We start from the raw sequence: 15,036 nt of genomic DNA, 5'->3' as shown, positions 1-15,036 counted from the left end.
ATAAATTTAGCGTACTAAAGGAAACTTTGGAGCATCAGTTTCTCAGCAAAATTGACTCAGAAACATTACTGTTCTGCATGAAGTTGAATAATTGACAGATGAACATTTTATAAGCCTGTTACAGATGATGATCTAATTAAGGATATAGCAGATGATGTAGAAATCCCATTACCAGATTTTAAAAAAAGTAAATACTAAAGTTGAAAATGATGAAACATTCTTACAATGATATTATAAGTAACTTTCATTTAAATTCGTAGGAAAAAAAGAATAAAATAAAATTCTCGTAAGTCATGAAGAAAGCACTGAAAAAAACCTTAAAAAAATTGACAAGGAAAAAAAAATGTTCAAAAAATGTAGGTGAGATATCAAAATCTATGATTTTAAAAAAAAAGAATTAAAAAGAGTTTACAAGATTTCAATTGCTTAGAAGGCTCCAAAGAGTTTTTGTCTCACTATTTTGATTTCATATTTTAAAAAATAGATACAAGTGTAAAAGAGTGGAACAATAAGTTAAATTTGTTGATGACTACACAAAAATTTAAAACTTCGTTAATCTTCTTAGTTTATTTCAAGATATTATACTTGATGGATTGAATACTGATTAGAACACTGAAAATTACTAATTGAGATAAATACAGTATCCAGAAAACAAAAGAAAAAAAAGATAGATTTATTTTAATAAAATTTGTGATTAAATTATGTTTTTGACACTTGTTTCAAGGTAAAGAAAAGGAAATAAACAAGAAACTGAACATGAAAATCTGCATCCAATAATTAACTATAACAAGAATAGGAATAGAACACATGATTAAAATACAGGGCAAATAGTATTGGCTGATTTTCAAAGGCAGAGCAAGTATGACAGTTGGGAATGCATGTATTTTTTCAAAATGATAAACAATGAAAAAAAGGCATGATGGACATAAAGTGATACAGTACCATTGTCTACTAAAAAACTGGGAACAATATACGGAAAAGTATCAAAAGACCAATGACAGTAATAAGCTTTGATGAGAAATATATAATTGGCAAAAGATGGTGCAAATTTCAGAAATGTTTGAAGCACTTTAAGACAAACAGTTTTCTCAAGTATATACTTCTTTGTAGGAAACAGTTTTCTCAAGTTTATATATATATATATATATATATATATATATATATATATATATATATATATATATATATATATATATATATATATATATATATATATATCATGGACAATGCAAATTGATGTTTTAAACAATGCAGATAACTGTTTGCTCCACATAAACTCTTTTCTTTTTCCCAATTTACTTTTTATCTTTTTTTCTACTTTTTAATGTTAAAATGATAAAGAGTTTAAAGCATACATATGTGCTTATTGAAAGATTTAAAAGAATACAGCCTATATGTCCAAAACTTCAGAATACTATATATAGGTCAGAAATTAATTTGGACCCCAAAAACAGGAAAGAAATTTTACTTAGTTATACTAATCTTCATCTTTTTAGTTTAAGTTAAAAGAATTTTACTGAATTCTATATTTTACTAGAAGTTGGGTGTGAAGGACTGAACAATATTTCTGATTTGTTTAATTTTCAGCATCCAATTTCTATCTACTGAAATATCAATTTACATGCAATCTATATAAATTTTCACTCAATAAGAAATTTAAACTCAGCTGCTTCTCATTGAAAAGGGATCTTGAGTGTCAAAGTGAAAATGGTTACTAAACAGATCCACATACCTATTTGTAGATCCCTTAATAAGCACAAAAATACTAACAACATTTTTGAAAATCAGGCAATTTTTTATTATTATAATATTTTTCATGATATTTTTACAAAATGTAAAAAATATTCAATTTCAAAATATATATAAATATTTTAATAGCAGTTAAGTGAAAGAATTTAATATCCCCCCCCCCCCAAAAAAAATACTTAAATGAAGGAAATATTTGAAAAATTGCTACACCAGTACAATATTTAATTCCTTCTTAAAAAGATATAATTTAATTTTACTGATAAAATAGATCCCAGCATTAAATGTTTGTACTAATCATTTTATAAAATACAGTGGTTTGCAATGGTTCTAAAACCTAATGAAACAATCAAACTTTTAGCAAAAACAATATCATTCAAATAAATATAATAAATATATAATAATATAAATCATCTTCCTATAATTTAAAAAACAATGAACTGAAGAATCAAAGTTATATAAAAAAAAATATACCAGAAACTTGTACTGTTTATATATTTTCAAAAAAGAGATTTTACCAAAATCTATCTTAGCAGGCATTTATTTTCGCTGTATGATCTACAATACTGCAAGTTATCACTTTACAATAAAAATTATAGAAATTAGACCCTGAGAAACATGGGAAAGTCAGAATTCCCATACAATTTGAAAATAAAGTGAAATTTTAATTCAAGTGATATGATTTTTTTTTTTAAATGCAGATGAATTTATTACACATGTGTGTGTGTGTATTTATAATGGTATCTATTAATCTAATTTAAATTCTAAGTAATTTCCAAATTTTTATTTGAAATTCACCCATGCTAACGTTACTTTAAAATTTTGTCTTATTTCCTAACCTAATTACCACTTTTTATAAAATAATTTCTAACATGCACTTAGCAAAATTGTTGATTAAGTGGTTCCCATGCTGTAAGTGAAGGGATAAAAATCTTTAATAGCCACCCATCCTTTTAAAAGTTAACCTTGCCTAATTCAACACATGGCAAAGAGATTATTATCAGAATCTCATAGTAAAATCACTAAAGGAGATAATTTCTCCCTTTTTTTGTTCTTGTGTTGCAATGTAGGCTTATGTGTTGCCTAACCACTTCTTCCTTGTATATAATATGCATTCAGTGTATAATAAATTGAGTGCAATTTCAAAAGTTTCTTCTTTCCGGGCCACACATCATCAAAATTAAGTTTACATACATACATACACACACACACACACACACACACACATATATATATATATATATATATATATATATATATATATATATATATATATATATATATATATATATATATATATATATGTCTCTCTCTTCATACATATATATATGAAGAGAGAGACAGGAATGTAAATACGAAGAAAAACACCATTTCTACCCTAAATTATATAAAATAAACCATAAAATCGCTTCTCCTGTTTGGCCAATTTCTATGTTTTTGAAAATATAAGCGTCAAGTATTTTATAGAAACAAGTTCAACTGAATTTCGATGGCCGTTGTCTGAAACTTACAATTCCATTTGAAGTTATGCAAGAAAGTATGATTTATTTGACAACGAGAATGAATATATAAATGAGCATGTACAATAACAACTTAATCATAAAAGTAAAATGTAGAAATTTTTAGATTAGATGTACAAGAGAATTTAATATTGAAGAGAGAATAAACTGGGCATCCCCAAAACGCACTCGAATATTGTTTTACAATCCTAAAATTTTGCGTTATATCATGAATAAAATTTTAAGAACGCCGATATCTACACAAATCCTAAAAATAATACCGAAAGCAGTCCACATATCAAAATACGAAAACATACAATTTATAATTCTATTTCCTATACTAAAATATATTTTTTAACATCATCCAAAAAATATTGTTTTAAAAATATGAAAATAAAAAATTAAAATAACATACTTAGAAAAGTAAATTATGTGTAACTCAGTTGATTTCGAAAGGCCATAATGTGACATCTGAATTGAAAACATTTAGCAGAATTCATGTTTTGTTTATCATCCCCCAAAAAGAAACTTTTACCTCTCTCATTCACTTCAGTTTCCATCACAGTTTGAAATCTGTTCTTTTTTTATGTTTTTTCTTTTTTTGGCAATGGTTTTGAATTTATCACATTTGAATCCATAGAAAAGTAAAGAGTGAAATCAAGAAACATGATAATATTATCAGAAATAAAGAAGGATATAAGATTTATTGCATTTCACATTTTTTTATTATATATTAGGATTGTTTATTATTTTGAGGCTATATGGCAACATTTTATTTCCAGCTTTTTCTGTCTTTTGATTGTAAATAGCAAAATCGTTTATGAAAGGAATGGCGGTTTTCTTGAGTAGCAGTGTAAAATTGAGAATATATTTTCTGATTATTCTTCTAACTTCAGGGTCTTCAAGCGCTGAAGAAACAATTGAATTGAAACGAAATGGTTTTATAAATATTCTGTTTATTATCTTTTAACCCTTTAAAGGGCCATTTTTTTTCTAGTCATATTATGTTAAAATATTTTTAGGCTTGAAATTAGAATAAGAAAAGGGATTCATTTAGCTTATTAGATAAATTTAATTTGATTAATTAATTAATTTGGTTAATTAATAATTTAGTAACAAATGAAGACACATCATTTTGTCTGAGATAAAGAACTGAAGCATCTAAGTTTCTGACTTACTAAAAAAATTTGTCAGAACTTATGCCAACCTACATAATTTCATACAAAGATTGATAAATTTGGTGGCAAGCGTACTTCCCATGGCCCTAGAAAGGGTTAATCGCCAAATTTACAAAACCTCTTCTATTTATTTTTATATGCGTTTTTTTTTTAAACTTCTATTGCATGTAAAGAGATATTCTGCATAATTCAATGTCTTTTCTTTCTAGATTTTTCGTAGCCAGTATTTTAATTAAAACTTAGCAAAGGGAAATTGTCATTTCTTTTCAGAAGTTTTTCAAATTTTAAATTGATTTATAGTCATAAAGTAGCTATATTTTTTTTAAGTAAGCATGAATTGTTAACTTTATTTTGATGTATTTATTAATTTGATTCTCAACTATGTGCATGCTTTGAGAAATTTTAGTTTTCAGATTTTTTTTTATCTTAATATTATATATATCCTAAGTATACATTACTAAGTATTTTAGTACTAAGTATTACAATACTTAGTATTTTTTTTATTTTATTATATTTTTGTAGTAAAGACCTTATAAACAAATCTAACTTTAAAATAGACAACTTGATATCAAATAAAATTCTTTGAGATCTTTGTAGATATGTGCTATGTTATAATTATTTAAATGTAAACACTGAGAGCTTGTCTTATTTTATCTAGAATAAGTCAGTGTTATGTATAATTTGAACTATAATAAAACATCATTTATATCTATCAATAAATTAAGTTTTGCCCGTTGGTCATAAATAATAAATTGTGCATCTAAATGATTTAGCACTTAGATATCATATGTCACAGGTGATACTTCCTTATTGAGTTGCTGGTGTTGTACTAGATTAAAAAATATATTGGCCCTCTTCTTGATAACTGTGTGTATAAATTTGTGCTAATGTTTGTCAGTCAGATATTATAAGCAAGCAAATAGTATAATTAGCTTTTGAAGATCTTTATGTTAACCTTCTGGAGCTAGAATCTAAACAAAATATTGTACAGAAAAAATGTATGATAATAATCAAACTCAATATTTGGTTCTTATAGATATTCTTATCCTTGTTACCTGAAAATTGTTATCACTTGTTCTTGAATACATAAATGCTAAAAATTTAAACATGCTCTATTGTTTATCCTTGGCTGCAAGTTTCTATAATATAAGAGTCTACCAGAACAGGATGGCCTGCTGACCAGGAATAATCTTGTAAATTTATTTTAAAACTGGAATTTTTTTTATACATCAGTACTTTTTATCAAATATGATAATTCTATGGTATTTTATCATAGGTAGAATGAAACATCATTGACTACTAATGGTAATCAAACATTTGCTGCTTGTCTTAAACAGGAGCCATCCGTGTTTCTATCCCTACACCAAGGTGCAGAATATTTATATATGTACACAAGCTGACCCGGCAAATGTTGTTCTGCCTTATAAATTATTTCTATTGAATATTTTGGTTGTTTACGAATGTATTGTAAGTATGTAGGGATGGGATCTATGACAGAAAGAGGAATGGAGCACTGTAGATGATGATCGCCGATAAAAACTAAAAAAGCCAACCATTCATTTTCTCAAGACAATGTATTTCATTAACGTAACGAACATATACATTGTTTCATCTCTTAAAAGTTAAACGTAAAATGAAAAAAATAATATATTTTTTGTCCTAAAGTATAAAAATGAAATAAAGAAAATCAATATTCATTTCGAAGAGCAATTGAGTGTACGATATTTTTCTCAGTCCATCTTTAGCCAACACAAAAAAGCTCGTTAGTTTGCCCACGTGAGAACATGCCACATGTGAAAAACATGGTGTGCCCAAATCTAAGCCGCAAATAGACATCGTTTAGCCTTGCGACTTAATTGATTGTCACTGCGAATGTGAATCTAATAGGAAATTGAACGTCTGTGAGAATCATTGGAATTCGTGGCAGCAAAACATTTTCGGCTCGGAATTTGCCATTCAAAATGGCGGCTTCGATAACGTTTTTCATCAATCTTTTAATAACCAATAGCGTGTCATTGTACAGCAATAGTGGGTTCAAATTCCTAAGTAAAATAACCGGAGATCAAACTTTCAGTTGTAGAAGGTGTGGTGACATGAATGGCAAATCCAGTGATTTCAAAAACTGTTGGATAATATACAGCTTCGTTAGCATTGCAAATTATATCGATCAATTTGTATTATACCAAGTCACCTGGCAACAACTGCTGTATCTTGAAGTTTAAATCGTCGAAGTCTACATTTTTTGTTGCCAAAATGGCTCTTTCTGCCAGCCACGCATGATTTATGTATTATGTGCGTAGATCGAGAAATATGCGGTCAATGAGAGCATTTTGCAAATCAACGATAGTGCAGAAATTAATAGGCAATTTTATGCATCCTGTATTTTTATAGACAGCAAATTTTCCATCACCGATATATAACAATTGGTCAGAGAATGTGTCAGCAGATGGATCTTGTAGCATTTGGCCACGCGTGTTTATTTTCAGCTGAACTTTTTCAACATTACGTCATAGTGGCGATGATTTCAAGGAAGCGTTGATCTCCTCAGTGTACGATGAACGTGGATAGGAACACCCTAATTACCTAGCGTTTTGAAATATACTTTACGACCTATTCTCATACCTACCAAATACACATAAAAATTTTTTATGAAAATCGATCAAGCCATTTCGGAGGAGTTCGAACACAAACACCGTGACATGAGATTTTTATATATTAGATTTCTGAGAGTTCGAAACATCAAATGTGTATTATTGTCGGTGCTATATTTGACAAGTTTCTTCAATTCTGAAGAGCAATTCTTGTGCATCTAGCTTATAATGGATTCTGATTCAAATTGTGCTGTTTTTGTCGATTAACACGTTTATTATTTCCCTTATTTTTTTTCATTACTTATGGTATTACCGATGCCTAAGATAAACTCCAGAGCCTAAAGCTTTACTGTTTAATGAATGACAATTCTTGCAAATTAAATTTGTTTTAACTGCCTCTTTCAGTAACTTATTTCAAATTAGAACTTGTTGAAATAGATGGTTCTAAATTTATTGATTTATCTTAATTAAAAAAATATATTAACATAAAATATATTTTACTTAGATCCTAATACTACTGTTTGGCTCACTTCAAACAATCATTATTTAAAAGACAATCATTTGGAGTTTCAAATATTCTGTTATAAGAGCATACCCAAAACTGTTCTGCAAATTTGGAGGAGTGTTGATGTAAGTAATTATTTTTCAATATGATTTTTTTATCAGGCATATTAACAGTTGACATTTGGTTTTAAATTATTTGATTAGGTATTTGCAATAAAAGGGCCTTTTTATATTTCCTTATTTATGTTAATGTTTTATTTTACTTTCTTATTAACTTGACTTAACTAAATTCCTTATATATAGTTTCAAATAAATTTTCAACGAACATTTTCCATTGTGTAACTCTTTATCTATTGATGCATTCCAAATATAATCAAATATCTATTTAACAAAGTTTGGTCATACTTTTAAAAACTTTATTGTAAGGAAATTCTTTAAATAGAAGATTGTAAATTAAATTATAAGCCCGAATCAAAATAAATGGTGAAACTTATCTATTTTCTTCATTGATTTTAACACACATCTTAAATTTGAAGAGAAATATAAAGAAAACAATTTTCATAAAAAAATTCATACTTTTGTAAAGATTTGAGTAGTTATCTGTTATATTTTCTGAAAACTATATGGGATGTCCCAAAAAGATTGAAACACATTTTATTCTTTATGTATTAGAGATAAGTGAGCAATGGAAATTGCAAAGTAGTTCAAAATAACGTACAAAGTAAGACTGTGTTAATAAAAAACATTTCTGTTATGTTAAAAAGCTGTGTTAATAAAAAAGCTTTTCTTATTTTTATGCAACTCCTCTGGACAAATTTTTTCAATTAGAAACCTTTAATTTCTGTACAATATTATTACATAAAACCACATACTCATATCTTTAAAATTGAGTTACATTTAATTAAATAAAGAAAGTGCTGCATAGGGGCAAAGTACCAATAAAATTTGATACATATAATAAATAGATAAAATGCATGATAATATTTACATGAAAGTATTTTTGTCTATTTAGGGCGTATTCACAGCACTGTCACATACTCATAAAAGTTCAGACTGCCATTCTTGTTTAAAAATTAAAATAGAAAATAAATACATACAAGTAATTAATTGTCAAATTTATCATAATTTTTCAAAAAGACACACTGACAAATTAACTCACAGAAAACTGCATAGTGAAGTGCAGATTTATTTTGCATTTTTTTAATTTTATTTATTTGTTTTGGTTTTTTTTTTTATTATTATTATTATATGTACCAGCTATGAGACTACGTAAATTGAAATTGATACATCCAGCTGTTTTCATAGACAGACCACTGTTTATCTTTTTTTATTAAAGCATTATTTAAGGGCATTTGATGTTGTTTTTTTATGTGCACCATCACACTTTTTTTACATACAAATTTTCAAAATCAATTTGCATATGACCCCCTATTTTTACCAAAAGAAACAGCATTTTAAGTTATCCAAAAAAAAAAAAAAAAAAATGACAATCTAGAGGAGCTACATAAAAATTTAAAAAGTGTAACTTTTCAAAAAATAAGGGCAAACATTTTTTATTAATGTAGTCTTCTTTTGTACCTAATTTTGAACTGTTCTATAGTTTACATTGTCCACTTATCTCTAATGGGTAAAGAATTAAACCATCTTCAATCTTTTTTGGACATCCTGTAGTTTTCTATGTATTATCTCAAATATTGCTAGTTCTTGTAAAGATTTTTTTAATTATATCTGTAATGTCTCCATTGCTATTCATAACACTTTGCAATACATTATACTGCTCAAGTTATTCAGCAACTGTGTTGTTTTCATCAAGTGGAGAAAATTAAACAACTTTGTGCCTTTTGTAATAGAGTGAAGACTTTGTGGTGAATAGCATATAAGCCAGTAACAACTCTTCTACCCGAACAGCTGTTTTGGTATAATCGGTTAGTTACTGGACTGCTAACCAAAAGGTCCCAGGTTCTATCCTGGCGCATCACTCACCGCTAAATTGGTGACCTCGGACAATGAACCTTCAACCTTCGTACAGCTGTTGTGGCGCCATCTACCTGCCACTAAAGTCGTCAGACTCACGTGATGCAGTAACACAAAGTCGGCAGACACATTTAGCGCATCAGCACCCACAAACGCTTGCCATAACGCTTGGCGCTACTCATATAGGTTACAGGCCCATTAAAACAACATGTACTAATAACTACTCAATATATCACCACTCAACAGCCGTATCATTCGTCTCCCCTTCGACTCACTGGAGGGAGAGTACTGTGGTGAATAGCATATAAGCCAGTAACAACTTTTCTACCTGAACAGCTGTTTTGGTATAATTGGTTAGTTACTGGACTGCTGACCAAAAGGTCCCAGGTTCTATCTGTGCGCCTCTTATACCGCTAAAACTTCTTAGACCACAGCAGAAAATTTAATAGCTTTTATTATTTATTGGCTACTGAAAAAATCAGAAAACAAAGCAAAAGAAAAAGTTGAGAAAACTTCATTGAAGAGGAATTACTTCTTCTAGTATGGAGAGTTAATAACGTATAAATAATGCTCAAGCTGTAGGTTCTGCAGAAAATTTCATTTAATGAAGATTTTATTGTAATTTATTATTATTATTATTAGTTCTGCTGTATAAAATTAGGAACTAGAATAATTCAAATTTAATGAATAAATATTTTTTAGAGTATAATTAAAATTTTTTTTTTAATAAATATGTACTTTAATATAAACATTGATTTATACTATAAAAGGAATGATAAAGTTTTGTTTTCTAGCATATGCTCCAGAATGGGTTCATGGCCTGTGCTGGCTTTACAAAATCAAAACATGAGTATCGTCTGAAAATTAAAATCTGCCTGAAACAACCCAAAAGGCTAAAATGGCTTTCAATTTATGACATACCTTAGTGGAAAATTCATAAACCCAATCTAAAGATAGTGGGATGCAACTTAACTTGGCATGGAGTGAGTCTGTTGCTATCTCATAATTAGGGCAAGAGGGGACAAAGTGTTCACAGGTTTCTGCAGTCTGGCAGTGGACACAATTTGGAGATTCAGTGAGCCAACATTTATGAAGAACAGCATTTACTGCAAGATTCCTAGATATTAGTCGAAAAATTAACACCTAATTACGTCTAGATATATAAACATCAAGCTATCTATCTATCTATCTATCTATCTATCTATCTATCTATATATATATATATATATATATATATATATATATATATATATATATATATATATATATTACATTTGGAATTTTCCCTTTCCATGTTTTGCTTTTGTCGGGCAATTTTAGCTTATGATGATCTGGCATCCTTGGGCAAAATCCACTCACAAATGTTACACGAAGTTAAGATTTGTTTAACTAAAGAGTCTACCCATTCATTTTATGCAAATCCCACATGTCCTGGAGTATATATCAGCTCCAATGAGGAGCAAAGCTTTCAGACATTAAATATAACCCAGGCCAGAAAAAGGGAAACCTTTGGTGAATGGAAGTTTAGGCATTTCATGTCTGTCTAATTGGATGAACTGTCCATCAAGAAAATGTAATTCTTATTTTCTTGGACATAGTTCATAACATCCAAAGCTATAGCAAAACCCTGCCTTGAAAACACAAAGTTTATGTTGCGTATCATTCCCTTTATAACAACACTGAGGAACAATTGATAGCAGCAATTGCAGTAAAATTCTCATTCTTGGATTCATCTGTGGCTGAAAGAATCCATTCCAGGGGAAATAGTGATTTGAATTTGCATATATAAGATTGATGGTGTTTCATGGTCATGAGTCCTGCTAATGAAAGGTTTGCAATCATTCCATTTCATGAAACCATACTTGGGATTATTTGGTTTAGGAACAAGTTTATTAGATGGGAGTAATCTTCCCATGTGCTTCCACATGAGTGTCTATTGAAAATCCAGTTAGAGATGAAAGATTTAACCTCAGTTATTAATCTCGATATTACTGTGAATTAGTGGGCTGAAAATTAATTCACGAAGAATACCATGCTTTTTCTTTCAAACCTTTCATATTAATTTCATGCAACATGTTTTATAGAATTAGGAGATGTGTCCATCATGGTAGACCAAGTCGAATCGAAGGATGATTTTCTGAGTAGTTTGCAAAGCTGCATAACCAGCTTTATTGGTCATTCCAACAGTATGAGCTCCAAATTCAATAGATTGGTAATGCATTCTTTACAGATTTTGAGCACATTTGTGCGCACCACACCTGGGGGCAGCCAATCTTTTGATCATTTTTAGCTTTTTAAAAGCTTTGGTTTTAAGCTGTTCAGTATTTGAATGAAAGGAGAAAGTTGCAGCAAACTGAATGTGAACATAATAAACATTATTGGATCAAGGGATACTAGAACCACAAAAAAGTACTGGGAACCCAACTATCGATTTCTCCAGGAAAGATTTATTATGTTACTCCTTTAAGGAGCAAAATCCACATGTTCCTTGTCAAGCTTTCTAATTTTAACACACAGAAACACATATTTTTTAGTTGCATCACTATTAGTTTCATCCACTAATAAAAATGTCATCTGAGTAGGTAAAGTGAGTAGCGTAATGAAATGTGCTTAAATTTGAAAACCATTTTTGATTCTTAAAAATGCTTAATTTTGGAAAAAGATCCTTAAAAAGTGCATAGTTTTCTTGAAAACATTTAAAACTTTTCGAGGATTGCCAATACGTATTAAAAAACACCTTCATGACAAATTTTTTCCCTTCCTGTTTCAACATTGTTTGTTTATTTAAATACTGGGAAGGTTATCCCAAATCGACATTAGAAACTACATACTATTTCATACTCGACAAAATTTAGATTTCATTGGAATTCAAAGATGGTGAAGAATTTGTTTTAATCATGCCTGATAAATGTATATTTAATCTTTTTATGTCTTTAAGAAAAATATGGGGATTGTTCCATTGGGCGGAAATTAAGAATACAGCAGCATGAATTTGGTGTGCCAAAGAAATGTACTGAATATGGGAGAAGTTGCTTTAGAAATAATTATAAAGAAGCCTCTTTGGTCCTTTACACATCCAATACTTTTTCTCATTAATATGTTGTTTTGAAGCAATCTCTAACAACTTATTAAAAGAATTTTATTGTTCTATATTAAACTGTATTTCATTGCTGTGCGTAATTAGACAATTGCATAAAATCTAGTATGATGAAATTTTAACTTGAAACTAAAGGCTTTCAATAATCATTATTTCCTTCACGTTTTTTTAATGTCCCATCCATTAAAAAAATTTTATTTGTTGGACCTATCCTGACAAATTTTACTTTTTATGTATTAAAAAATATCCTGCAATATCTGTTACTTCAAATTTTTAAAGAAATAAAAAAAAAAAATCAAAAGTTTTAGTCTTTGGGGTTTAGACTCTATAACTTTTTAACAATTTTTTACTTCTTGTAACTTTTACAGACTTTTTTTTTTTCCTTTAAAATTTTTCTATACATATGAAGATTTGTCCAGATTGAGAGAGCAAAGTACAGCACAAACCATTTAAGTTAGGAACAGGAAATTTGGCAGAAAGTCGCTTCTTTAGTATTAAAAGCCTGCTAAAGATCAGATTTTTCCAACTTTTAATTAGAATAATTAAAAAATAAAAACAGAAATTTAATGTGTTTTTGCCACAATATCAAAGCTTATTGTCACACAAAAATTGTTTTTTCACCGTTTAAAAAGATAACTTTTCAATGATACCAATTTTGTTTGAATAATTTTTATTTATCTATTTAAGTTTTAGTAATTTTTGAAAAATTAGTTTTAGACACAATTTGTAACAATTATTTTTATTTTAATAAATTTTTTCTTTGCAATTCAAAACTTTTAAAACTGTTTACTGAATAAGAATCATTTGATTGGTGTTGTTAGATTTTAAGATCATGGGTTATATTATCTCCACTATCTTTAAAAAAATGTATTTTGGTGCACTTTGGCAAATGCACTTTGTATCAAACGAAGGGGAGTAAGAGTGGGCCAACCTAGAAAAAGAGTAAGATGATAAATTTGCACTTTCCTGACAGATTTGTGTAAATCCATCGAGGGAGGAGAATACTTCTTGACAATTAAGAAGAGCATTAACCTTCTTTGAGAATTGGCCCCTATTTGTATATTTCTGTATGTAAACCAACTTTATCCCAGAATTGTGAAGATGAAAATGGTGCAGTGATTGCATATCATGGGAGATTTCTATACTAAAGTTATTGATTATATATGCAGTACAGATATATAAATCTAATAAATAAGGGGTTTGAGTCCCCTGGTATCTGGTGAAAGGGTTCATGTTTTACAGTCACATATGTTTAGTGCTAATCCAATCCAGGACCAAGTTTGCATCAGAAGATGAATGATAACTCCTCAATGCCGGGTGATGTATATTAAAGACCCCAGCAACACGAAGAGAGAAGAAATCAGAGTACAAAGATTCCAATTTGTATTTCCAAATTTCCTTCAGAAGAGTAAGGATTAATAACCGTGAGTGAGAATATGGAATTTTGAGCCAATCTGTATTTTTATAGCCAAGATTTCCACTTCCGATGGAGGAAGAGTGAAAGAGATTGTTTGAGCGGATATCCTGTTGTACTGTAGTTAACAGTCCATTTCTGATACAGTTTTGCCTTTCAACATGGAAGATTTATTGTTGTTTTTGAGAGAGGGGGAACAGAAGCATTGAGCCAGGTTTGAAAGATTTGACACTTGGCAGAAGAAATAGGACGTTCCTGCAGCAAAGGGATATTTATTTTTGATCCCTCAGGTATTCCACTCAACAAAACTGCATGGGGGAAAAATAACCACTCAATATCTGAGATACCCTCCACAACAATGAAGTGATTTATTTCATCAAGGAACTGTTGACCATTTACTGTCTGGACTAAGAACCTCGCTATTTGATTAAAGAAGAGCAATTTTAGATTGTTGCGAGTCAGTAGTTGCTTTTTGAGTCTCAATTTGTTTCTGAGGAGTAATACTCCCCTCAACTTGTTTATTACAACAGCTCATTTACTCTGAGTTTCCATTATATATGCAATGCAATGTCTATTTACTTCTTGAAATTTTAAGAGTTCATTTACTTATGGAAGAAAAGCAATAATTAGTTTTGTTAAATTGTGTAAGTAACAATTAGTTATTTGTTTGTTTGGGTTTAACGTATTCTGAACTGGCAAATCACCCTTAACCATTTGTGCAAATATTTGCGCTATGACTTTCCTCCTTACTTCCTGGAATGAAATTTGGGGAAATATGAATGATAGATAATAGGGATAGAGAAAGGGAAATATGAATTAGAATGATTTTTAGGGAAATAGGGACATACTAATTCGAAAACTATTTGCATATAAGCACACATAGATTATTCATAATTCCAACTAAAAAAATAATTTATGAACTTGCACAGTTTTGAATGAGATAAAGCAAGATAAACGGTCTTGCATAATATATTTTGCTTGTGAAAATTGCTCAGTAAATGTCTGCAAGCATTTGACACTTTTTTTTTTCTAC

At 29.2% G+C, this 15,036-nt stretch overlaps 2 protein-coding genes across 3 annotated transcripts in view; one reads left to right on the top strand and one right to left on the bottom strand.

The window, feature by feature from the left end:
• The window catches only part of LOC129956499 (1-phosphatidylinositol 3-phosphate 5-kinase-like), a 73,908-nt gene extending 70,109 nt beyond the window's left edge, over positions 1 to 3,799 (bottom strand). The window contains exon 1 of the mRNA XM_056068422.1: positions 3,661 to 3,799. The gene's annotated coding sequence lies outside the window, so the exon portion shown is untranslated. The remainder of the gene's footprint in view (positions 1 to 3,660) is intronic.
• Positions 3,800 to 4,059: 260 nt separating this feature from the next.
• Positions 4,060 to 15,036, top strand: part of LOC129961692 (nuclear envelope integral membrane protein 1-like) — a 45,019-nt gene continuing 34,042 nt past the window's right edge. The window contains exons 1-2 of one of the 2 annotated variants that reach the window (XM_056075231.1): positions 4,060 to 4,183; positions 7,520 to 7,644. In XM_056075231.1, coding sequence (XP_055931206.1) covers positions 4,066 to 4,183; positions 7,520 to 7,644 — 243 coding nt within the window. In that variant the 5' untranslated portion in view covers positions 4,060 to 4,065. The remainder of the gene's footprint in view (positions 4,184 to 7,519; positions 7,645 to 15,036) is intronic. The other variant, XM_056075232.1, reaches the window with a different exon arrangement.

This window comes from Argiope bruennichi, chromosome 2 (assembly GCF_947563725.1).
Source record: "Argiope bruennichi chromosome 2, qqArgBrue1.1, whole genome shotgun sequence".
Lineage (NCBI taxonomy): Eukaryota > Metazoa > Arthropoda > Arachnida > Araneae > Araneidae > Argiope > Argiope bruennichi.
The sequence above is the reverse complement of the archived record's forward strand: the minus strand, read 5'-3'. Positions and strand labels throughout refer to the sequence as shown.